This window comes from Eretmochelys imbricata, chromosome 9 (genome assembly GCF_965152235.1).
Source record: "Eretmochelys imbricata isolate rEreImb1 chromosome 9, rEreImb1.hap1, whole genome shotgun sequence".
NCBI lineage: Eukaryota > Metazoa > Chordata > Testudines > Cheloniidae > Eretmochelys > Eretmochelys imbricata.
In genome coordinates, this window is record NC_135580.1 from 96,059,129 (window position 1) to 96,085,344 (window position 26,216).

General features: G+C 42.6%; 1 protein-coding gene across 2 annotated transcripts in view; it reads left to right on the forward strand.

The window, feature by feature from the left end:
• ATP11C (ATPase phospholipid transporting 11C (ATP11C blood group)) overlaps positions 1 to 24,008 on the forward strand; it is a 116,446-nt gene extending 92,438 nt beyond the window's left edge. The window contains exons 24-30 of one of the 2 annotated variants that reach the window (XM_077827241.1): positions 540 to 667; positions 3,725 to 3,860; positions 5,258 to 5,323; positions 6,368 to 6,471; positions 10,645 to 10,798; positions 17,045 to 17,149; positions 20,174 to 20,307. In XM_077827241.1, coding sequence (XP_077683367.1) covers positions 540 to 667; positions 3,725 to 3,860; positions 5,258 to 5,323; positions 6,368 to 6,471; positions 10,645 to 10,798; positions 17,045 to 17,143 — 687 coding nt within the window. In that variant the 3' untranslated portion in view covers positions 17,144 to 17,149; positions 20,174 to 20,307. Of the gene's footprint in view, positions 1 to 539; positions 668 to 3,724; positions 3,861 to 5,257; positions 5,324 to 6,367; positions 6,472 to 10,644; positions 10,799 to 17,044; positions 17,150 to 20,173 lie in introns of both variants that reach the window. The other variant, XM_077827240.1, reaches the window with a different exon arrangement.
• The last annotated feature ends 2,208 nt before the right edge of the window (positions 24,009 to 26,216 follow it).

Below are 26,216 nucleotides of genomic sequence, written 5' to 3' on the forward strand. Positions count from 1 at the left end.
TGGCTGAAAGACTGTATTAAATTGATACAAATTCAGCCACTGTCTTTTTGAGATCCCTGCTTCTTGGTAATACTCAGAATGACAGCCACATCACTCTTAGACTTCTTTTCGAGTTGCTTTTATACTAGACCTTCCAGCTCCCATATTAAAGGTGAAGAATGAGACTGCAGGGGAGTGTTTGATTAACAGAAGGAACCTCCATTTTAAATTTGGAATCTGAAAGTATCACTGGACTGGATCCAGCAGCCATCAAGCTTGCTGGAAATTTGCCTTTTGACTTCAGTTGGGGCAGAAACAGGACTTTTGTCATTAAACTGTAACAGCGGTAAAGGCAAATACAACTTGCCTTTAACCCTGTTGCCTTCAAGCATGAATTGGGCTAAATTAGTCATTCGTTTGTTGCTTTGACAAGAGTATGAACTGTCCTGTGTGTGTGGAGGGTAAGAATAGGAAAGCTTTTTCTCTTTTTAGTGGGAAATTTTTAAAGTAAAGGGGGACATTTCTGTTAATATTATTCACTCCCTTCTGCCTTTTTTAAGCCTCTGTATGATGCTGCTTACCTTACAATGTACAACATCTGCTTCACATCACTACCTATCCTGGCCTACAGTCTACTGGAGCAGCATATCAACATTGAAACTCTGACCTCAGATCCAAGATTGTATATGTAAGTAACAAAGGGTATTGCAAGTTCCCAGCATGCTCTTGCCATTAACTTTCTGGCAGAGATTAAGACTTGTTAGTAAGATTAATTTTGCAACGTTTGACACTGTTGATCTCCAGACACTCCGGTCCCGCCTCTGCGAAGTGGCAGGAGGGAACAGAAGAGTACCGAAAAGGCTCAGGTCCTTCTGTCACTTGAGATGAGTCTTGGAACTAGCGTGTTACTCTGAGGTCCTGTGGCTTACCTGTAGCCATTTTGAAGGGGCCCTTATTCACTGTAGCATTCTCCAATACATTTAAACAAGGCAGAAGCTCATTGCTGTATTGGTGCAAAGGTGTGCCGTGCTATGACTGCAATTTCACTTTCCATGGGAAAGGGAAATTAGGAAGCATGCCCCTCTACTGCCGTGTCTTGTACAAAGTGGGTATTATTCCTGAGTCAGCCAGTGACATGCGAGCAGGTGATGGGAGTGCGGAAGGCATGTCATGATGAGGAGAGAAGAGATGCACTCACTCAAAGAGATGCATATTTCTGAAAGTCTGGCATGTAGGGAGCTAGATCCGTACTCGGTGTTAATTTATTCCCAATCCTCCCCATGTCTTCCTACATTTCCCTCAACAAGGCCTTAATCCGCACTTCAAGTGCTAAATGCCAAAGACTTTTGGTCCCACAATAGCTTTCAGGAACAAAGTATAAACATTGCTAGGGAAAAGTGCTGGTTAATAGAAGTCTTTCTTTTCTGGGGGGTTGCCACCTTCCTTAGTAAAGGCTGTCAGAGAGCCTATGGTTTTTCATGGGAGACCAAATGCATAGATTCTCCAATCTTCTCTCTCTCTCTCTCCCTCCCTCCCTCCCCTTCCTCTCCACCAGCCGCTAGTGTACACACACACCTGTCGCCATCCCTTTATCACTGGCTAAAGGAGGCACTTTTTTCTCAGACTCTCTTATTAACATACTGTCAGCACACAGCTGATCCCAGGTTTCCGGTTGCCCATGCCCCCAAGTAAACTGCAGAGATTATCATCCGCATTTAGAGTGAAACAAATTCAGGCTTGCGCCGTTCTTTTCTATTCGGGGTCTTACGCTGTGTCTGTCACTGTGGTATTAGTGCAGGACAGGAAAGTGCGCCAAGCTGTATGGCTGGCATCTGTCATGGTAGCAGCGGCCTGTTCGAGCCAACAGCCCTGTCCCAGACAGGAGCCAGCTATCACTATTCACCAGGCACTCGTGTGGAGTCAGAATGTAATCTGCCTTAGATCTCAAAAAGGAAACGTCTGTGGTGGACTTTGCCTGCTTTTGAAATAGGTGCTCAAGTGTCTGACTGGCAAACGTCCTCTGCTACCCTCCTTCCATTTGGCAAAACACCCTGGCATGTTTTTAGACCCTTGCTGAACACTGTGTAGCAAATGCACTCACCTGACCGGCTAGGGAATGGTGAGAATACAAAGGGAGGCGAGCCTGAAAGAAAAACAAATTAATTTTACAAGAAGCTGGCTCTAATTTGAACCCTCGTGACTTTGCCTGTGTGGCTGCCTACAAAGCGACTGCAGCTCAGCTGCTGTAGGCAATGCCGAGTGGCTGCTCTGCAGAGCTTGAATTTTGAGCCACTGTGTTGGTTAGTCTCGAAGGTGCCACAAGTCCTCCTTTTCCTTTTATAAAAATCCTGTGAATGAAAAAGCGCTGCAGGACATCCATGCAAAGACAAAATAAAATGTGCAGGAAAGAAGCGCCGTTGATTTTCCCTGACCTCAAGCGTTAGCCCTGTTACGGAACGACCTTCTCTCGGAAACACAAATTACAGAACGTCTTCCTCTTTCGGCTTATTGTTGCATTGCCTTTGCCACATCATAATGGGACTGAAGTAAGCCTCTGGGTTGTGAACGGTTTCAGAGGAGCAGCCGTGTTAGTCTGTATTCGCAAAAAGAAAAGGAGGACTTGTGCCACAAGTACGCCTGTTCTTTTTGTGTTGTGAACGATAATTATAGTTCAGTGCTACAGCTGTTTGCAGAATCCAGCCTGCTGGAAATCGAAGTAATACATTTATCGTTATAAGGGGAGGGGGGTGGGGAAGTTGCTGTTTTTCACTTACATGCTGGGTTTTTGTTCTGTTTTTTCTAGCTCCAGCTAACCCTCCAAATCCCAGCAATAATAATAATAATAAAAAGACTATAAAAGCTTCTCTTGAATGGGGGGGTATATTTCCTAGAGATTTTAGGAGAACCTGTTTTTTTTTCTATCCAGCAACTGTTACTTATAGATGGCAGTAATCAAAGCCTGCAGTGCTTGGAATCTCTCCGTTCCTCTAGTATATGTGCATTGTTCTGGGATTCTTTGGAAATGGAGAAGAAGAAATGGTACACTGAGATATTCCACCAGAGGGAGCTCATTTCTACAACAACATCAGCAGAGCCATCTGTGAAAGTGTCCCAGAGCCCTGTAATGACTGTTGTTTTAAGTGCCAGATCTCGTATCTAAATTAACCCCGCCCCAACAAAATCCCCCATGTTCATGTACATTTTACATACAGTTCAGCAGGTTGCTGTCAGCCCGAGCATTTTCCTTAACAAAGGAAAGGCGCTAGCTCCACAATATCTAGGATTAATGTTTCTGAACTTGAGGAAATTTTACCTTTTGAAAAATGTAGATTAGGCAGTACCAAATGGCGAGAGGCTAGCAATTCATTTGATCATGTCAATTACTCCTTTATTACTGCCCTCTTTTAAAATTCAGCTGCTGAAATTTACAGGTGCTAAGTTGTGCAGTAGTTTTGTAACATGGGAATAGAATAATAGCGCAACCCACTATCTTCAGTTTGGACTGCATCAGGGTTTGAAGTGACTTCTCTGAAAGTGAAAGGGGGGAAATGCATTAATATGCTGAGCCACAGCAGTCATAGCTTTCTCAGATAGTTTGTGCTCTCTCCTGAGAGTGAGACACTTACTTTTGTGTCACACAAATCTCGCCACCAAAATGAAGGGCCTGATTCAACCCCCACTGAAGTCAGTGGAAAGACTCTGAACAAGTGAAAGTGATTTTTCATGCCACTCTGTTTCTTGACAGGAAAATTTCCGATAATGCCATGTTACAGTGGAAGCCTTTCTTATACTGGACCTTTCTAGGCACCTTTGAAGGACTTGTGTTTTTCTTTGGAGTTTACTTTCTTTTTCAAAATTCATCATTAGAAGATAATGGAAAGGTAAAAAAATAAAAATAAACCCGTTGAGTATATTAGTGTGTGTGTTTCTGTACACGTTGTATAGTATGTGTTTGTATCAGTCAGTGGAATGTGTCTGGAGTCTTGTCTTATGATGGAGTCATGAGTTCCCTTAGTAGAGCAGGAATAATTTAGATCTGTAAACCAAATTAGGAAAGATTTTTTTTTTTTTTATTCTCTGTATGTGAAGCCTCTTCCAGCTTGCCATGTAAACAATTTAGAAATGCTGTCTAGGTACAACAACCCCATATACAAATGTGATTGCTGTCAAACCCATGAGACCATCTCCTGCTTAGACTTGGCTCAAAACTTCTAGGGGGAGTTCTGTGTGCAGAATGATAGCAGGATGAGGCCCGTCAACTTCAAACCTTTTGGTTTGTCGTGAAACTTAACCATGCCAAAGGAGCTCTTTCAACAGTTGATATTCTGAGAGAAGCTATTGGATTGTGGGTTGATTTCATGTAGATCTAAAACACGTATGCATAGAATGTTTGGAAAAGTTTTATAAGTTTCATTTTATAACACAGTTAACCCAGTGTACAGTAATTGCAACACCCGTACGTACGTCAAGGGTGACTTTCTATTATCATTCTTGTTCTGTTCAAATGAATTTGTTTTGCGCTAGTATGCTCTGTAAATGATTTGAGAGGCTGAGCCTGCGTGACTCTCTGAAAACGAGCTAAGTGGGTATGTCTTGTTTTGTAACTACTTAGGACTGTAAGGACTACTACCAGCAATTAATCATAATATCCATGTATGTTCGATTGAATCCTTTTTCGCTCCTATTAACTTTAATTTTTTTGCATTTTTTAAAACTTTTGCATTTCACTTTCTGTTTTAATGTATGCATTCAGATCTTGACAGCCTGTGGTAAGCATCTGTCCCATTCATTGCCATCATTCGGATATATATGCAGTATCTGCTTTTCTTTGTTGTGCGTAGTCACTAGTATCTGCAAACAAGCAAACTCAGAATATTCTAGTTTGAAAATATCAATCAGTATGTTCAGCAAATGGAACAAAGTTACACGAAAAGTACGGCTACTGTTATGGGTTCCGTATTATAAGAAAGCACAAACTGAGTAAATCACCTAACTACAGGTGGTCCAAGTGACTTACGTTCTTGATAAACATGGCTGTCGGTAGAAGATTTTGTTACTGTCACAACAAGTTAATTGTTTGTATGGTACTGCATGGCATAGGAATATTGTAATGGGCAGCTAGCTTTACAAGAGCATATGCTGGTACATAACTTTGTATAGATGACTCTAAAATAAGTCACTCGACTGAATTTTACCCACTCTAGTTACTAATTGTGTAGTTTGTTTTGTTTTTCCAACAAGACAAAGAGATACATATGGCGATTAATGTGTTTTTCAGGTTTTTGGGAACTGGACGTTTGGAACTATTGTTTTCACTATATTAGTGTTCACCGTCACTCTGAAGGTTAGAACTTTCCTTTATTTTCAATATGCCATTGAAAGATGATAGCGGAAATAAATTTGTGTGTTCGGTAGTGTAAAATTATGCTATAATGTACCAGTGACATTTATTTCCTTAAGGTTTTGGATCTTCAATTCTTATGTATATTTAAAATGTCCGTCATTTCTTTACTGTACAATGTATCTCTCACAAATTATAGTCTCGTCTAGATTTTTCATGTGTGGGTTTGTTCTCTCCCCTAGTACTTATGAATTTGTTCTATTGCCTTTTCTTCCCTACCTTCACCTCTGGGGTTTTCAGCTCAGGAAAGGAGAGAGATACAACAGAAAAATTTTCTTTACCCAGTCTTGGCTCCAGTATTTTTCAATGAGTTGGAGCTCTGCCATAAAAATACACTTGCCAAATCATAATAATTTAATCATTTGTATTGCAGTAGAACCCAAAGTCTTTATCAAGGATCCAGGGTGCAGTGAACTGTGTGCTATATACAGCCTGCGTTGGCAAAGGGTCAGTCTTTGTCCCTTTGTAATGGTTAGATTACGATTTGAGGTTTGAGTCTGCTACTGCCTGCCAGTCCATTACCTCAAGCAAGAGAGCATCATGTTGTTACATCCGTCAGCCACCGGTTTGTTCCCCACAGAATTCCCAGGCATCATTAGGGAAGATGCAGCCCCTTCACCAAAGACCTTACAAGAGTTTTCTGACCCATTGTTCAGAAGAGCAAGTGGTGCGTGTGGGAAGAATATACTCACAACACAGTCATTTCCCAGATGGAATATGGAGTGGTGTCAGGCTTTTTCAGTGAAGCCTTTCAGTGATGACTTAAAGCTCATCAGAGAGGGTCTTTTGTTTGTGTTGTGCCAATGTGCAGATCAAGTTTTTTCATTGGTGAACCTTTGGTAAGAGACAATTGACTAGTGAATTTAGACATCTACATGAATGGAAGGAGACTCTCTACTGCATGTGAAGAAAATTTGTGATATATATGGCACTGGAGATACACTTTGTAACTAACTACTATTCCATTTGTTGTTTTCACCTATATAGCTAGCGTTAGATACTCGATTCTGGACCTGGATGAACCACTTTGTGATTTGGGGCTCCTTAGCCTTTTATGTCTTTTTCTCGTTCTTTTGGGGAGGAATCATTTGGCAAGTATCTTTCTTCTTTCAGTGATTTTTTTGTTTTGTCTTTAGGTGAATGTGCAGTGCTTGCATTGTGTGAAAGAGATGGCCGAATTCATGGGTGTGATGGGACTGCAGGAATCCAGTGATTGTGGGTGGGAAATGTTGTTAATCTAAAATGGTAGATCCCTAAAATCAGTAAGTAGTTTTAGTATCAGATGCTGATTAATGTACAGCAAATAGTGCAAACTGCGTGGAAGAAAATCACCAAGAAGCAGAGTGAGCTTAAAGTTGGTACGTCTGCTAATGAACATCTTTAGATGATGGTTTCCAAATGTGAAACTGTCTTATTTTTTGTTTCATGGCAACTGCAGTAATACCTAACTGCTGGGGATGGTTTTTTTGTTTTCTGTTTTGTTTTTGTGATGGTGGAATTAGTGATTCATTATCCTTTGAGATAAGTCAAGGAACTCTTACTGTGTATTAACAGAGCTTGTAAAAGCCACTTGCTTGTGGTGATAGTACTTGCTTGGAACAGCTTTCTATCAACCTGTACAGAAGCAAAGTTTACCTTTAAAAACAAAAATGGAGTTTCTAGCCCCTTGGCTGTAAACCTAACCTTTCACATGCGATATGATGCAGAGCTGTCTTCCTCAGTCTTCAGACAGACCATTCTAATGCTGCTGCTGCTCATGGCTTTCCCATGCTGTAACCAAGTGGAAATTGACGCTGAATCTTGTCAGTTTTCACTGCTGCTACTGTGAGTTCCCTGTGGGAAACAGGGTCACTTAAGAGACCCCGGTTAATTTCCCTACTCCTTAGGGAAAGCTAGTAGGTAGGTTAGTGGAGACCACTATTACTTGAGCAGCAACCAGGGAGCTGTGGGTCATGTGTAGTGGGGTAGGGAAGGTGGGGGAATGGGGGCCTTCCCCTTCCAGTGGCCAGAAGAGTTTGGATTGATCAGACACCTATTCGCTGGGGTCTACAAAAGATGGAGCTTGCAAACAAACGACACGTTGGCATGAATCCAAGAGCTTTGGTGAAGAAGGGGGTTTGGTTTCTTACCTGGGGGTATTCTTGGATGTTAAGGCCATCATCTTAATTTGTCCTAGTAAATATTTCAAACGCTGTGTGGGTGGATGGGTGACATGGAGGGAGAGAGAGAGAAAAAGTAATGGAGATGAAGCACACACTGTGGGAAAGATGCTAGTAGAGGGGGAAGGAGAACAGAGGAAGCAGACAACGGAAATAATGCAGGAATTGATACTCTGTGATACCCCGTAAGGGGGAAAATGTGGAATGCAGCCAGGAAGAGACAGGCCTGTCTCCCATTGACTGCAGTGGGGCCAGGATTTTACCCAACGGGTCTAACAAAAGCAGGTGAACCAGAGTAAACTAAACTTGTTAGGCAACTTTCTATTTAATATGCTTCAGACTGAGTCCCCCTGCAATAAACAGCACTCAGCCATTGTATTCTTTTATTTGGTAGGGACAGCACCCTGAGTTGTAGGCTTTGCCCACAAGCCAGTAGGCGCTGGGTCCATTTTTCAGTCTCTGTCTGCTAACAAACAAGCTCAGGTAACTTTCAGGGCTACGGGCATCGTTTGCTCTGGACTCTAAGATGTTAAACAGATGTTTGTCTGTAATCTTACCAGCTATCTCATTACGCTGAAATTCATGAATTTTCCACTGGAGCATTTACTTTGCATAGCTAAATATTTTGAGCTAATGCTAAACAACTGATGCTTTAGAATTCTTGTCCTCATTTATGTATGAGGCTTCCTTCCCATGCATCTGTCGGTTCCCCTCTGTCATCAGGAGAGGTGGAAAGATACAGTTAACCCTCTGGGGGCCTTGAGTCTCTGGACTTCCACCACTAAAAGCCATCCCAGAAAGCTCTTCTTGAGTCCAAGTTTCAGGTAAAATGATGTATTTTGGGTAACCTTTCTCAATAATAGTTTCCTTAATATTAATGTTCTGTGCATTTTACTGTACAGACTACACAAGGTAAAACCTCATTTCAGAAGTCAGTGTTTGTCTTTGCTTCTTAGAGATGGCATCAAAATGCCTTGCTCTTAATATTCAGGGATTAAGATCATAGCTAATGTTAATGACCGAGAAATAGTGAGGAGATGACATATGGGGGAAGCCTTAAAAGCAGTGAAAGCTGATTTGGCCTTGTGGAGATCAGGATAAAATTTTCAAAGTTTTCCTTTTCAAAATACTATAGGCTCTTTAGACTCTACATTTAATTGAAAGCCAATGGGCTTCGGCTCCCATGTGCCTACTTTTGAAATTGAGACTTGGGCACTTCTGAAAATTCTTCCCCCCAGTCAAAAATGAGATGGAAAATAAGGGAATAGGGGTAGGAGAGAAAAACAGGCAGGAAAAATGACAAGCGATGGCTCTCCGAAGAGTCTAATTATTACACACGCGCTACTGTTTAGTTAGGTAATTGAGAATGTCTTCAAAGAGAAGCCGAAGTAAACATGTTTTGAAAATGCATGAGGTGATTGCAATGTAAGATGAAACTGTGTGTGTTTAGAGAGCAGTAATCCCTGCCTGGGGGGCGTTTTCCAACAAGCAGTTGGAATAGATTCAGGATTAACTTTTTTTACATAATCCCAGAGTTTCTGGCCAGCTGCAAAAATACTGTTCTGACTCCAGCACAATCTGAATGTAACATACGCACATTGGTGCATTTAACGGATGTTTGACCTGATCTAGCTTGTCTGTTGGAAGGATGAGAGGTAACGAAAAGAGACCCTCTCGCTGAGTTCTCTTCTGAGTTTCACCACTTGAAATCAGGGGAAACGACTGATTTCAATAGTTAGTCTGTTTTTACACTGGTAGAAACAGAGCACGAAGGAGAGATTTTGAAGGAGAAGGTGGTGGCGGCGGCTAACAGGAAAAACGGCAGAGTGTTGCAAGCAAAGCCCGGATACATATGTAGCTGAGACATAGACGGTTACAGAAGGGACATCTAAGGCAGCAGGCGGCCAGAGTAGTAACACTCATGAGAGCTGAGGTGCAGACAGTAGCGGGGCTGAGAAGGGCCTTGGAGTGATGTGGTCAGAGTAGCAGGAGAGCATGACTTGGCAGCAGCATTTTGGCTGGCTTGGTGGAGAGTAGGATGAAAGGCAGGGAGACGATGGACGCCAGCGTTGCAGGAGTTGAGGAGGAAGGTGTGATACTGAATGCCTGGACAAGGGCTTCAGCTGCTGAGTGGAGAGGGAAGGGCTGCACCTAGAGTTGTGGTTTTAGGGGGAAAACAGACATGGTTAGGTGGCCTGTCTGAATGGAGAAGAGGAAAGAGTTTGAATAAGGGATCGTCTACCCAAAGATTTAGTTCACGGCAAGCTGGGCTGTGAATCTACCCCATACCAGCAATGCGCAATAACTCTTTATTACTGAGCTTTTATCTGCTTTCCTTACAAAGAGGACTAGATCAAAGGGCACGAATGAACTGTTAATGTGCATCAGCAGGGTCTACATAGGCAGTTGAAGTGTGGGAGCAGATTCAAACCCCAGCTTGCCACAGACTCAGTGTTTGTGTAGACAAGCCCTAAAACATCACATTCCAGGGAGGGCAGTGACGCATCTGCCTGTGATTGAGAAGAGGAGGGGGAAGCTGTGGGTCCACACAGGGTGGCCAGCAGGAGGTGTGGGACTGTCAAAGGTGGGAGACTGAATAGCGAGGGAGATTCAGGAGCCCTCAGCATGGATAATGGTGATTGAAACTACATCAAGTAGGGGCAAAAGCTGACTGTCTGAGAGACACACAGCAGCAGAGCAGAGAAGGAGTTGCTGATGTAGAAGCAAGAGGAGAAGAATCAGGAGAGAATCCAAGGATGGAGCTGGAGAGTGACTGTGACAAATAGTGTCGGCTTGGAGGATGGCATTGGAAAAGAAGCTCCAAGCCTTTGCTGGGAGGGAGCTACTATTTGCTTCTAGAGTAGTTTCAGTAGATTGCGGAGCAGCCAGATGAGAATTAGAAGAGAGAGTAAAATAAAAGCAGCGGCAACAGGGATCTTTGCAGGCACAAGCGCTGCCCTCTTTACACATGTAGACATCCCCCTTCCTCCTCCGTATGAAAATGTGTCCCGTGAAAGTGCTAATCTTCATTTGAATCTCACCTCGCTGGAAAACTGCAGTGGCTGATTGTATTGTCTGAACCTGTTTGTATCCCTTCTCTTTCAGGCCTTTCTTGAAGCAGCAACGAATGTATTTTATATTTGCTCATATGGTGACGTCCATCTCAGCCTGGCTGGCCATAATTCTCCTTATCTTTATCAGCCTTTTCCCGGAGATTCTTCTAGTAGTTTTTAAAAATGCGAAAAGGAAAAACCATCAGGTAAGGAATGAGAGAATATACCACAACACTTCCCTTGTTTGGAAGAGGCGCGTCCGTTCTTCTAAACACCTGAGAGATTTCAGGGTAGCAATGCACCATTTGCACCTAGTGAGAGGCTCCCTGTCTCTCATTGTGTCACTCCTGTGTCATTGTGTCATTCCACCACCTCCCTAGCTAACGCATTCCAGGACTAGTGAAATAGTGTTTCCTAATGTCTAACCTAGACCTCCCCCACTGCAACTTGAGCCCATTGCTCTATGTTCTGTCATCTGCCACCATGGAGAACAGCCTAGCGCCATCCTCTTTGGAATCCCCTTTCAAGTAGTTGAAAGCAGCTATCAAATCCCCCCTCACTCTTTTTTCTTTTGCAGACTACATAACCCCACTTCCCTCAGCCTCTCCTCATAAGTCATAAAAAGAAAAGGAGTACTTGTGGCACCTTAGAGACTAACCAATTTATTTGAGCATAAGCTTTCGTGAGCTACAGCTCACTTCATTGGATGCATACTGTGGAAAGTGTAGAAGATCTTTTATACACACAAAGCATGAAAAAAATACCTTCCTCCCACCCCACTCTCCTGCTGGTAATAGCTTCTGTAAAGTGATCACTCTCCTTACAATGTGTATGATAATCAAGTTGGGCCATTTCCAGCACAAATCCTGGTTTTCTCCCCTGGGTTTGTGCTGGAAATAGCCCAACTTGATTATCATACACATTGTAAGGAGAGTGATCACTTTAGATAAGCTATTACCAGCAGGAGAGTGGGGTGGGGGGAGAGAAAACCTTTTGTAGTGGTAAACACCCATTTTTTTCATGCTTTGTGTGTATAAAAAGATCTTTTGTACTTTCCACAGTATGCATCTGATGAAGTGAGCTGTAGCTCATGAAAGCTTATTCTCAAATAAATTGGTTAGTCTCTAAGGTGCCACAAGTCCTCCTTTTCTTTTTTGCGAATACAGACTAACACGGCTGTTACTCTGAAACCTCTCATAAGTCATGTGCTCTAGCCCCCTGATCATTTTCGTTGCCCTCCACCGGACTCTCTCCAATTTGTCCAAATCCCTTCTGTAGTGGGGGGACCAAAACTGTACACAATTCTCCAGATGTGGCCTCACCAGTGCCGAATAATCACATCCCTCGATCTGCTGGCAATGCTCTTACTAACGAATAGAGCCCAAAATGCCATTGGCCGTCTTGGCAACAAGGGCACACTGCTGACTCATATCCAGCTTCTCATCCACTGTAATCCCCGTGGCCTGTTTTACAGCTGGGGAACTGAGACACAGTGGCTAACTGATTTGTCCCGAGATCACACAGGAAGTTTGTGGTGGACCTGGGATTAGAACCCAGTTTTCTAGAGTCCTAGCCTAGAGCCCTAACCACCAGGCTGTCCTCTTTCTTTATCACTACCTGCTGTCTCTTCAAGAAAGACACTGGGTTTTCCCATGCATGATGCAGTTTTTCCTGAAGGCCAGTCTCACTCTGCTAAAAGAAGGGGAAGAGTGGTGGGAGGGGCTGTTTGTAAAATAGAAATTGTCTGCTGCAAGCTTTAAAGGTGGTAACTGTCTTTGAATGTTGGTGAAAAGCACCAGTTTATCTTTGCCTACTTCCCCAACATTGAAAGCCAGCACAGCTGTGGTTAGAAAGTGCATGGAAGATGGTGCAAGAAGGAACAATCAGTTGTACACATACAAAACAGGAAATGACTGCCTAGGAAGGAGTACTGTGGAAAGGGATCTGGGGGTCAGAGTGGACCACAAGCTAAACATGAGTCAACAGTGTAAGACTGTTGCAAAAAAAGCAAACATCATTTTGGAATGTATTAGCTGGAGTGTTGTAAGCAAGACACAAGAAGTAATTCTTCCACTCTACTCCGCGCTGATTAGGTCTCAACTGGAGTATTGTGTCCAGTTCTGGGCACCACATTTCAGGAAAGATGTCGACAAATTGGAGAAAGTCCAGAGAAGAGCGACAAAAATGATCAAAGGTCTAGAAAACATGACCTATGAGGGAAGATTGAAAAAAATTGGTTTGTTTAGTTTGCAGAAGAGAAGACTGAGAGGGGACATGACAACAGTTTTCAAGTACATAAAAGGTTGTTACAAGGAGGAGGGAGAAGAATTGTTCTTCTTAACCTCTGAAGATAGGACAGGAAGCAGTGGGCTTAAATTGCAGCAAGGGAGGTTTAGCTTGGACATTAGGAAAAAATTCCTAACTGTCAGGATAGTTAAGCACTGGAATAAATTGCCTAGGGAGGTTGTGGAATCTCCATCATTGGAGATTTTCAAGAGCAGGTTAGACAGACACCTATCAGGAATGGTCTAGATAATACTTAGTCCTGCCATGAGTGCAGGGGACTGGACTAGATGACCTCTTGAGGTCCCTTCCAGTCATATGATTCTATGTTAACGAAAATGAAAAGTTCATGTTCCCTGCTATGTGCTTCTGCAGTCGTTAAAAACATCTCTGCAACATCACATCAGAGCTCTTAGCCGCGTCCTTCTACACCTCCACCACTTCCTCCTCCTCCTCCTCCTCCTTTACTAACACCTGCTAATGCTCAGCTACTTTAGCCTGTCATTCTGTGTTCCTCCCATAACTCATGTATTTATTTTCAGAGGGGGTATATTAGCAATTTAGGTTCAACGTTCTGTTTGCACATCTCTAAGCAGCAGGTTACTAAGCAGTCATTAGTAATGTAATGACCCGAAATGTAAAAGAATGTTAGTGTCATTTAAAACATAAATGGTTACATTAAGTTTCATCAGAATTTGTGTTCAATGAAATCGTAAAATTACTTTCAAATACTGAAGTGTAGGAAGAAGAGATTTTTCTCATGGTGCTCTGGTATCCTGTATGACTTCACTGTAAGCTCTATGCACTTCTTTCAGGGTAATTTTTTTCCTCTCGTCTCTGTATTTTGACCAAAAATTGGTATTTAACTAGATCTAAAAATATCAAAGTCTTAAAGATGTTTCCTTAAAACACTTGCTAGATTCCCTTGGCACAATATTGATAGTGCAATACATGTGCCTATGAAATAACAAAATCTGTGAAACCAATTATTAGTGTTCAATTTTATAAGCAATGAAAACTGTTGGAATCTTTGTTATGTTTATCAGACAGGTTTCAACAGCCTGTGTTTGTTTTCCTTTTAACTCTTTATTACATTGGTTCTGAGAACATTAATGGGTCAGAACAAAGACGAGAAACCCAGTATCTGACTCTTCTTTAAAAATCTGTCCTCATCCTGTGTTCCCTTCAGTTTATAAGGAAGGCTAACCAGCTTGGTTGGTGGTAGGTGACATCCAATTCTTAAGACCTTGAGTCACCATGTTAGAATTTTTCTTTTCTTTTTCGTTTTTTGTTTAAGACGCTAAAAATATAACCTAATGACTTCTAGGAAGTTAGACGAGCCAATTTCAAAGGAAAAGAATGGTTTAATCTCAGCAGTGGTGGTGAGGAAGTTTCCTCAAGGTGGGAGATATGTGGTATAATGAGTCTGGTGATTGAAAAGACACTCGGGTCTAAAACCTCATCCCATTGACTTTAGTGGGAGCAGGATTTGGATCTTGTAGGCACTTAGGTGACAGCATCTAGTAGATCAGGAGTCTGGTGCCAAGATTTCCTTCTGGGGTAGAGTTTGGTGGGGGGGGGGTGGTGTTCCAGCTTTGCATTGTGTCCCAAAAGTTAGTCATTGAAAATCCCTTGGCTGGTCTGTGCGTAAAAGGTGCGTCCTTGACCAAGCTGTGGCCGGGCCACTGTTGATTTGGCTAGAACTTCCTCACCAAGGGTGAAATCCTGGCCCCTCTGAAGTCATTGGGAGTTCTGTTGTTGACTTCTTTGGGGTGTGTCTACACTGCACTTTAAGCCTGGGACTGCGGGACCTGGGATTGTGAACTAGGTGCATCCAAGCCTGTGCTTTAACACCCACGCTGCATTGTAACCTGGGTTTACAGTTGCTGGACCCAGGTCTCACAGTTGTGCTAACACATCCATATAGCACCATGCAGCCCTTCCGACTTGGGTCTGCAGCTTGTCTTGCGTCCACACTGCAAAATAACAGGGCTTGGACCCAGATCACACCAGGACTTGGACTGACCCAGTGCCCTAGCCAGGTCATAGAACCTGGGTTCTGACTGCTCGCTGACTCACGTCAGACTGATTTGGGTGTGGACAGCAGGGGAGCTTGGTCTCAAACTGAGTCAGGGCCCAGGCTTCGCGTCTGCAGTGTAGATGTACCCACTGGGGACAGGATTTCATCCCTTGTGCTCACACAGGCAAGCAAGACACCTACCATCCAACATAGTAGTTCGGTGGTTCCCTCCTTCAGCAGGAGTGGGGCTGAAGCCTCGAGCCCCGGCAGCTGTGTGCCGGCTCTCGAATTTCTGAAGATTGTCGTTATGTGGCTTGGAGGGTTAGTAAGTTTGGCCACCCCGGTGTGTATGTACATAAAAAAGACAAGATGGGGGTTTCAAGATATTATGTTTCAAGGAGCAATACTAAATTGTAGTCAAGAGTTTCGGACATGAGGGTCTAAAGTTAGACGCTTGTGTCTGTAACTAGACGCCTAAGTAAATGGCCTGATTTTGAAAGGCGTCGAGGAGCCGCAGCCTCCACTGATTTCGGTCGAAAATCCACTTATTCAGGTGCCTAAACTTCCAACGTGCTGGCTAAGATTTCAAAAGCCAGTGCGTCTGAATAGCAAGAGCAGTGACTCCTGTCTCTCCTTTGAAAAATGGCGGGTGAAATCCTGACCCCATCAAAATCCATGCTGGGATTTCCCCTGGAGCGATCCCATTTTGTAATGTTTCTCTTCAGTGCACTGCTATTCACTCGGCCTGTATTTGTCAATGCTTCTCTGTGCAAGTGTTTTGAAATGCAAAGTGCATTCATGTTTTCTTTTGGTTTCTGCATTTCTCTCTCTCTCTGCTGCCATTTTCCACCTTTTTGTGCTGTTGCGAACTAGGTAACGAAACGCCTTCCTTCTTCAGGACCATCCACTATCTTCATGCTCTCTCAAACTTCCAGCAATCACAGCTTTTCTTGGAATGAATAAGGTGATTTCCTTTCTCAATCAGTACAGGTTTGCTTGTGCTGCTGTTTTTTCCTTCTCCGAATGCATAACCATGATAACCTGTGGTTTTTAGATCTGCTTGTGCAATAAACGGTTTTTTAAAGGTACCTTTTCATTTAAATGTATTTTGTCTACCCCTTTCCCTTTGGTGTCGCTATCCCGTTATTTAAAGCTTTACAACAACTTGCTGCACATCAGCTCAGCTGTGCTTGTTGCATGCATCCTCATTATTTAATACGACCCATAGGTGTGCATGGTGCTTGACAGACAGACAGACATAAGACAGGTTACACCCTCAGGGGACTTACAATCTGCATTTTGGACCAGATTGTCAGCTAGTGTAAACCAGTGCAGCTCCATGGAAATTCATGGAGTTGTGAGAAATAACTGTGGATCTTTCCCTGTCTTTACATACCCACTTTTCCCCCATAGAGCCTGTTTGAGTGCGTTAGATAAAGCATTCTTCGAAACATGGGAACAAAAATCTACTTTATTTTGATTGTGCTCCCAGTTACTTGATTTGTGTGCAAACAGTCCATCTCGCACTTGGCCAATTCCGTAGGCTAGCAGTAACTTCTTGAACACATTCCTTTGGCTAGCAAAACAATATTTACTCACATGACAGTAAAGAATGTATTTTGCTATTCGTAAAGCTATAAAGTTTCGACAAAATAAACAAAGATTTTGTACCAGTTACGCTGAGTGCAATTCTCAATTGCAGCTGCTCTCTATGGGGATGGTAAGATACCAGAGCATTTTATGCATGTTCCTAGCTGGTTTCATTTTCACCTTGCTGTGTTTGCCACATACTTCTCAGTGTCCAAAAATACTACTGCAGAGGGTGATGGATTCTTTCCCTCTCTGAGAAACTTCCAAACTTGGATGTTCAAAACTGGGCATCTAAATAAGCGGGGGTGATCTTCAAAGTTGTGGCACACACCACTCATATTCACCAAAGGTGCCTTACTCTTTGGCACTCATACTTGAAAAATTTGGCCAATATTTCATAATCTTGGCATTTATAAATCATGTCTTGGGTTAGTCTTTTTGATTATTTAACTTAAAGTTTTCTTACAGAATGATTCAATAAGACTTCTTTTATTTGTTACACCACTGGGTAGATAAACATTTCTCATGTGCTTTAAGTATTTTTGCCTCACTATTACAGAAAAAACTGAGCAATAGGAAGGAATCTGATTCACTGTCGTCCAGACCTTCTGTCAGACCTCTTCTTTTAAGAACATTCTCAGACGAGTCTAATGTATAGTAACAGGTACCCTGTCCAAAAGAATTGGGATGGTTTTAAAGGCACAGATTAACCAAATGTTCCAAAAATCAATTAAAATATAGGTTTTATAATCTTCTCAGTTGTTGGTGTGGGGCACCTGTCTTTGCAAAACATAAAGGTGCAATGCTTGGTGTACATTTTAATCTTTGGAGCTATCTAAACAACTTTTTTAAACCTCAGTAGATGTGTGCAGATTCTTTAGAGTTCCAAGCTCCCACTGTATGTAATTAAAATGCACAGTATAATTGGCATAAGCCAAGTTTATTTCAGTAATTATTGAGACAACTGAGACTGAACATACAGTCAGTAAATTATGTTAACAGTGATCATAAAACTTTAATACTCATGTATTTGTAATGAAATGTCCAAATCCCAATGATTAAAATTATTCCATTATTGCATCTGGATCAATTCAAAGGTTATGGGTTTGGTTTTTTGTAAGTGCATGCTTTTCTGTCAGAATTAGAGAAAGAAATGTTAATGTATGTGAACAGAATTGAATCTAAACATGTACTGTATTTGATTATATGTACAGCACACTTTGTGTTTGTGTGTGTGTGTGTGTGTGTGTGTATAGACATATAATTACTATTAGTACATGTTTGGCTTTTTAATTATCATATTTAGAATCACTCTCTATGCCTCTAGCTGTAGAAATCGATAAAAGTGCCAAATTTCATTCACACTTAGAAGAAATGTCACATAGCCAGGCAGTGCCAGGTGCCAGCACAAAGCTGCAACCTTGCTACAAGTGTCTTCTTGTTCCTCCTAAGGTATTTGTATATAAATTTGCAAGTAAGGGAGCCATTGAGGCAAATAGATTCCAGGTTAAAAAGCCTACTTTTACTGGTCTTCGTTAGTAAATATTTGTGCTAGTCTGGATGTTCATACTCCCAAGTATTAACCCTGCTGCTCCTTAGTGTAACTGTTCTGTACTGAAACAAGGATTGCTGTTCTCAGTACCAGCTTGGACACTTACTTTGAGGAAGGAGGGGGTCTTGTCCCGAATGAAAGATTGCTTACTTATAAGTCTACCAGTGAGCTAAAAATGGAGGGTGCTGCCCTTTATAAATGCCCTTATTAACAGAGCCCTAAGAATAAAAATGTCACTTCCATTTAACTCCGTGATTGTTCTACACCAGTGGCTCTCAAACTTTTTTACTGGTGACCCCTTTCACATACCAAGCCTCTGAGTGCAACCCCCCCCTATAAATTAAAAAGACTTCAAAATATATATTTAACACCATTATAAATGCTGGAGGCAAAGTGTGATTTGGGGTGGAGGTTGACAGGTCACGACCCCACATGTAATAACCTTGCAAGTCCCTGAGGGGTCCTGACCCCCAGTTTGAGAACCCTTGTTCTACAACCTCCTGGACTTAGGGATGCTGCATGCTGTTATTTTCAAGCAGTCTGATTCATTTGGCTCGGTTGCTGTCTTTAATTTTTTTCCTCTTTTGATAGACCACGCAGCCTGGTCAGCATACCAGATTAAATAAATAGACCTGCAAATGGCACACCTCCTCTGACAGGACTATAGGCTGCTCTGGGGTGAGGTTTTCACATGTACTAGGCCCGGAGGTCTGCTGATCTCATTGCTAGTCAGTTGGAATCCCATTGCACCCCTGAGTGTTCTCTGAACTGCAGTGGTGAGTGGGGCAAAGTCACACTGTGTTTGGCTGAATTTTGCAGGAAATGTGTCACCAGCTGGGGCAGTTCTCTGCCACCCAGATTTTTGTTTTACGCCAGGTTCCATAGAGATGGCTAGGTTTTTAAATGTTATCACGGTTTTGAGGCACAGAAAAATGCACCTATTTCCACTCCAAAAATTCTTAGTGAAAACAGGCTGTTTCCACATTTTCAGCAATCCATGAAAAATATTTCATGTTTGAGGGCATCATTGGTCCAAATAATTTGCCCATCTTTGTGTGGACGCCCTGAGGCATACAGCCTCTGCAGAAGGTCTGCGCTCCCCACTCACCTGGGGGCAGTGCAGGAGCACCGAAGCAGTGATGGCAACCCTGATATTGCAGTAGCCCCTGTCCCATCAGAGCACCAGTGTGTTGCAGACACCCAGCAGCCAAAGGATGGCTTGATCATCTGAGCCTCACGTTTTGCATAGTTGGTTGCTCTAGGAATCCTGCTAACAAGATGTCAGCTACTTGGAAGCCCAGTTTCCAATCCCAGCAGACTGTGGTTGTTAAATTGTGTGCCACGCTGCTTACTTTGGGAGAAGTCTTATGGAAAAGGGTTGTTACATGCATGTCAAATATTTATGCCTGTAGCCAGCTTCAGCCATCTGATCACTCAGATCTGACTGAGGATCTTCCCACAGAGACATTACGCACTTCTTCAGTTGTTAAATGCTGCAATATTTTTTCCATCTGGGAAGCATATTGCTTCCTAAATGTTCTGCTTTTCAGGTCACATACACTAGCCAGTGAGTTTTTCGTGCCTTATTCTACACCTCTTGATGGATATCAGCCTCTTTCTCCTCCTATTCGACTGGAGCTGTGCATTCTATGCACATGTGTAATGTTAGACCAGAAGCAGCCAGGAAAAAAATCAACTTTAAAAAAGGGAGGAAATTCCCCCTAGTCTACTAAGTGCTATTCGTTGGGAAAGATCCCATCCTTCCTAGATTACAGGAGTTTCTCTTGGTAAATATTTGCCTGCATTAACATCAGATCAGATGTGATCGGTTCCCTTCACAAATCAGTGTGGTGCCAGGTGCAGCTGGACTGAATTAGTATGAGAATCCCAGGGGAGAGCAAGTCAGAAGTTAATCCTTGACCTAATGTAGCGTTTTCAAAACCGTGCAAATTCATTTGTCACACTACTCACTCCCCTTCACTGTGAATGCAGTTTGGCATTTTATCACTGTCTTTTTATCACCATTCCTGTTATTCTCCTAGCAAATTCTAATACTTGGCTGTCTAGAATAACACAACTATGATTTTTGGAATGTAAAGATTATAGTAAACCATCTTTTCCCTTCTAATTTTACAGACTGTACCCTTTAATCTGCCTATGCTATTGTCCTACAAACCTATGGAGAATGGATACATTTCTGAAATGAAGATCAAAGACGCTGTTACTAACTTGACACAACAATACCATCTCAGGGTACCTCAAATGCAACAACTTTAAACACTGCACCTTGTCGTGCCGCAGGACAAGCCGTGTGTTTGAACTCACAGTTCTCCTTTAAAATGACACGTATTGTAAGCAGCTTTGCTGACCAAGCAGCTGCGGCCCTTATTTTTTCAAAGTCTGAAAATAGAAAAGTCTGGGACATAAGAAGTCCATGGAATCGGGAGTGGAGAAAAGGACATCTAGAATTCCATAAAAATGGAACAATAGAAACTTTAGAGACACATGGATGCTCCTTATGCCCACTGAATAGAAGGAGGTTCCTCCATTACAGATTCATCCAACAGCAGTGAATGGCCACTAAAGTCTTATTCTTTTGCCTGACCAAAGAAGTAGCACAGCCTTTCTGCTTAATCACGGTCTTGTCCAACTCCCGTGGAAGACATTGGAAAGGCTCCCATCATGGAAGTTGGGTTGGACCCGAAATTAGAACCGTATTCTGTCATCTTGCACAGCTCCCGTGGCTGCTCGTGAGAGTTGTGCACCAGCAGCTGAAGCCGGGAAGTGATTGTTAGAAAAGTTCAGCATTTAAATCCACGCAGCAGAAGTACTTGAAAATATTGACAGACTGAGCTGTTGATGGCATGAAATGTCCAGTTGCGAACAGCAGGGTTAGAGCTGTTAAATGTTCTCTGTTTATTAAAATGCAGAAGCATGTGTCAGCCTGAACAAATATTTTGATCAGCTCCTCAGAAATTAAGAGTTTTCATATGGCAGGACTTCTTTTCCACGTTACCAGATTTGTTTCTGGAACAGGAGGAAGACATAATAACTAACCCTTTCCCCTTCTGTATTGAAAATACACAGAATTTCTTTATTACTCATGAAAATCTCCTTAGTCAGGAAAGAATCTTAAATAAAAGTTCTGTTGTGGCAGGTTTTCAGCCCAAGCTTAACTGGGCCTCTGTAGTTATGCTCACACTTCTGTGAATGTAATTGCAGTTGTTTCGACACCTTCAAGACCTGAATGGTAGTCACAACCGGGCCTTAAGTGACCCATTGACATTGATTGTGCTTGCAAATAATACCAGATAAATCTGCAATCTTCATGATCTGCATCAACAAAAGGGGAGGTCAGTTTAAAAATAAGTGAATAAATGCATCTGGCTCTCTGAGTAACATTTTACTGGGTTCTAAAATCCGCAGATTTTTTTTTAAAAATTGCAGGTTAAGATGTTGATTTAATAATGCCACGTGTGCACAGCATAAAGGTAAAATGCTGGGCAACCAACTTCTGGTTGTTTTTTATTATGCAGGAAAACAATACTACTATGATTATAAAAAGTCCTGAGTGAGCACAGATTAAGTGCAATTGGCATTTTATTTTTTGAATGATATTTTTCCACCAGGTTGACGCCCCCATCATCCTGTATGGCCCAGGTGTCCCTGTGCCATATAAAGCGGAAAAAAAAGACTTGGGGTAAAAATTTTCAAGGTATGTAAGTCCCATTTTCTGGGGCTCCCAAGTCTTATTGCAAGTCAGTGGGATTTGGGCACTTTTGACAATTTTACCTTTAGGCTTTGCTTTGTTCATGCCCAGAGAGACTAGAAATTAGGGCTGGACAGAAAATTCCCATCTCCATGAAATATCGATGAACAACAGAAAAGAATTTTGCAAAAAATGATTTTCCCTTCCCTCCCTTCAAAAAGTTTGGAAACTCTAAACCTGGAAAGGAGTTGGCGCTTCTGTGATCAGAAAGCCGCACACCTGATTCTATGCCTGGTAATAGCCTTGGTTTTAAAAAACACCGACCTGCTGTTCAGTCTCTTGGCCTCTCTCCTGCTGCCTCTGAAGTAGTTGGGACGTTTCCTTAGGGGAAGCTGGATCGAGTTCTCTCCCCCTACCCCAGTAATTGCAGGCAAACCCTCATCTATATCTAAGCAGTCACACAAAGCCTGCCATTCATGGAAAGCAAGGGGAAGGAGCGGAAACTGCATGCGAGAGGCTTCTGCCACCCCTGCACGTCCTGACTGCTCTGTGCTACTCAACATGGGGCGGGGGGAAATGTGAGCAGGCCTCAGGAGCTGTGGGGTGTCCAACCCACAAGACCCAGCATGGATGGGGGAGTGCTCAGCCCCATTCACGGCAAAAGTGGCCACGGCTCAGCCCCTCCTTGCTGAGGACAGGGGCGGGGATTGCATTCCCCTTCATAGTCCCTATAACCAAGGCCCTTTTTCCTTTGGCTCGTCGCACAGGACCAGAAGGGAGCCTTAGCTCTTGTCTGGTCACCAGTGTTGATGGCTAACATGTTGTGCCTACACGTTCGAGCACGAGGGGCACATCCACCCGATACACTGACAATATGGTCTGTTCGCCAACTCTGAGCTTTCTGCTTCGATGCACAGTTCTGTTTGTTGGTATGTTTACATAATCTTCAAAATGTGGGCACTGAAAGGCAGATTTCCAATGATCTGAGACCATTCCAAGTCCGACGCGGACCGCCTCCCTCCTGGTTTGTTTCGTGTAGCATTCTGCGTTGTTGGGATCCAATTCTGCTCCGGCTGACGCCAGCTGAATTTTTCCTTTTGGCTTCAGCAAGAGCAGGATTGCGGCATGTGCTCAGGAGTACTGATGGAAGGGGAAGGGGGGAATAACTATCCTGCATTTTAAGAGTAAGCTTGATTGGAACCAAATTTTTCTCTTTCCATCTCCAAATAATTAATTCTGGTGCAGAGTGAACCATTCACTGTAGATGTACATCTGAAACCAAAACTGATGTGAGGATCCACAAGGATGGGCTGGAATTAACACCAGACCTCTAGAAGACCAGCTGTAGAGTGTTGGAAATGCAGGTTGGCTATCTTGAGCAAGAGCCTTAGCTAGTGTATTGGTGTAGGTCCACGGACTCCAGTAGAGCTATGCTGATGTACACCAGGTAAAGGTATGACCCTCCGGATTCAAAACTAGCAAACCCCACATCTGTTGCTTCTTGGGGACCTGTGGTATAAGAGAGAACAGAAGAATTAATTCTGGAATTAGGGAGGTCCTGCAGCTGAGGTCCTGCCAAAGATTAGATAGCTCAGAATGGCAATAATTTGTCAGTAACACAGTAATATCGTGATTGTTGTTCATATAAAACAATACAAGTTGTATTGTTACGGCACATTTCAGTAATGAGCTAAAAGGTCAGTCAGAGCTTATAGATGGAAAATCTTGAAGGAAACCGGTTAGTGTTTCTAACAATTCCCTGCAGATTAATCACACTGATTAGTGACACAGAAAGTTAAGAAAAGTAACTAGACTCGCTCGCAGTACTAGTGAACATTTTCATAAACTAATCTTTGTATGAGGATAGTATAAATTGTCAGGAATTACATACAAATTGAAATACAAATTTGCATACCTACCTACCAGTGGAAGATATAATTAATATCACTGTTGTGCCACTCATCCAACTTCTCAGCTATGGGGTTTTTTTTAAATATGGTTGCATATAAAAAGGTGTATCTAAAACACAGTTGATGAGAAGAAACATTTTTCAGCTTCTTTTAAAAAAAAAAAAAAAAAAAAGGGGACTGCAAACTTACTTCCTCCCCTCCCCACTTAAAATACAATTTTATACATGTGTTGCTTTATATAACAGATATTGAATGTGAATGTTATCTTTTATGAATGCAACTTGCCCTTTTTCGTTACAGAAACTTCTGCTTGAAGTAATCAATAAACTTTGGTATGTTGTTCTGATTAATATTTTTGCCTCATCTGTCTCCTGGGATGCTCCTAACCCTCATTTGCAGGAGCAAGTAAATGGTTTATCATAGAAGCAAAAGATGCAGTTCTTAATGCAGGAGGTAAATGGGGAGAGGTGTGGTCGGTTACACGTAATACACAGTGCTTTATTCCTCACATAGGGCCTGATCCAACCCCTGTGGGAGTCAGTGGAAAGACTGCCACTATCTTCAGTGGGTACTGGATTGGGTCAACAGAGCCATACGTAATTCTCCATGGGCAACTCCCACTGCAGTCAACAAGAATGACACACAAGGGAAGAGTAGGTAGCCTCTACCTTACTGTATCTTTTGTCAATCCACTAAATAGTAATTCTACTAACCATAAATAAAACACTGCACATCTGTAGCTATTGCTGTGGACACACATCCCCAATCCACAAATAATGCCCTTGGTCAAAATGTAAAAACCTTGGTGCTTGAGTTTAGATGCACAAGTACTTTCATTTTCAGAGGTGCTGAGCACCCAAAGGTCCAACTTAGTGGGAACTGCAGCTGCTCAGCTCCTCAGCAAATCAGACCGCTTAGCTAGGCACCAAGTGTGAAAATGTTGGCCTTGATGCACAATGTTATATACTGGGGACTTGGGTAAGGAGTAACTGAAACTATCAGCTGGTTTTCAGCTCCCAGCAATCTTGTCTTCCATGCTACAAGCACAGCAGAGAAGATCAGAGCCCGATCTCTAAACTGCCTGGAGTTGATGAAATGCAGGTTAGGATTTGTGCTAATGAAATTCAGTGTCATTACAAATTGTTGGAGCAATTCACACACTGTGTGTGTTTATTTTTAAGATGAGTGTGTCTGACTCAAAATGTTTGTCAAAAAAAAAAAGTTTGAGAAATTCTGTTTCTGCCTCTTTAATTATTAAGCTCCTGTGAACCATCACAGGACAGATGGCGGAGCTATTTAAAACTAAAGTTAACCTTTATGGAGTAGCATGTACTATTGGAAACCAAATATACATGTTGAGAATCTTAATAGTCTATTGTACTGTATATTATACTGTACTGAGTGATAGGTAAAATGATCTGAACAATTGCAAAGGCTTTTTATCTGAATTGGCTATAAAGAGTGGCAGGAACAGAGGGGGAGTAAAGTTAGTGGTGTGAGACTTATGTGAATTGCTAAATACTTCAGAAAACTCTGAACCATCGGGATAACGTTTAAAATATCTATTTAATAGCTAAGGCGGGCAGGGGTACTGAGCGTTCTCCCCCTCAGGTGCTTGGCTGGATGGTTTTTGCTCACATGCTCAGGGTCTAACTGCTCACCGTATGTGAGGTCAGGAAGGAATTTTCCTCCAGGTCAGATTGACAGGTACCCTCGGGGGGGGGCGGGGGTGTGTGTTCACCTTCCTCTGCATTATGTGGGTGCAGGTCACTTGCCAGGATTCTCTGGGTGTATCTCATTTAATCATTTCCCTGCTATTGCGGGGGCCTCAGGCACTGGTGCACCTTGGTCCCTCCTATGCAGTGCCTGGGGCACATAATAGTCTGGTCTCCTGTGGGTCTCATTTATGTTGCTCTTATTTCTGATGTTGGGTTTGCTGTTGGGGTGCTGGGTGGTGTGGGTGGGTTGTGCAATACAGGAGGTCAGACCAGATGATCTAGTGGTCTCTCTGGCCTTAAATTCTAACTCTGTGAATTGGAGAAGTTTTCGAAATGAGACATAATGGGCATTTCCTAATGTTCAGACCTTTCTTTTTTTTTTAATAAGGACTTTTAAGGTCAAGTTTTCAAAACGTCAAAGCCCGCTTGCATATACACCAGGCCTTCACACCCCTCACTCCATATTTGTTTGTTTCAGTGTGATAAGGGCAAAAACATCCATCTGCATCTCCGTGTGCATCTGTGTGAGAGAGAGAAAAGGTGGCCTTCCTGCAGCTGCTTGTGGAAACATTACACTCTGATTTCAGGCTCGCTTTGAAACTTTTGAAATAGTGGGATCTAAAGTGGTGAGCTGACTCTGCAGCAGAAGACTTTGCAGACTGCAACAGCATATTTCCCCCCCTCATGTACTAGTATTTATAACAAGAAAGTAAAGTAAATGAACCTAAGCAGGGTTCCAACTCAGTCCTCGGGCATGGAGTCCAACCTTCCCAAAGGGGTTAGCCTCCCCTCTTTACGTCAGTCTGCCCCAAGCCACAGATGGCTGATGCGGTTTAAAGCAT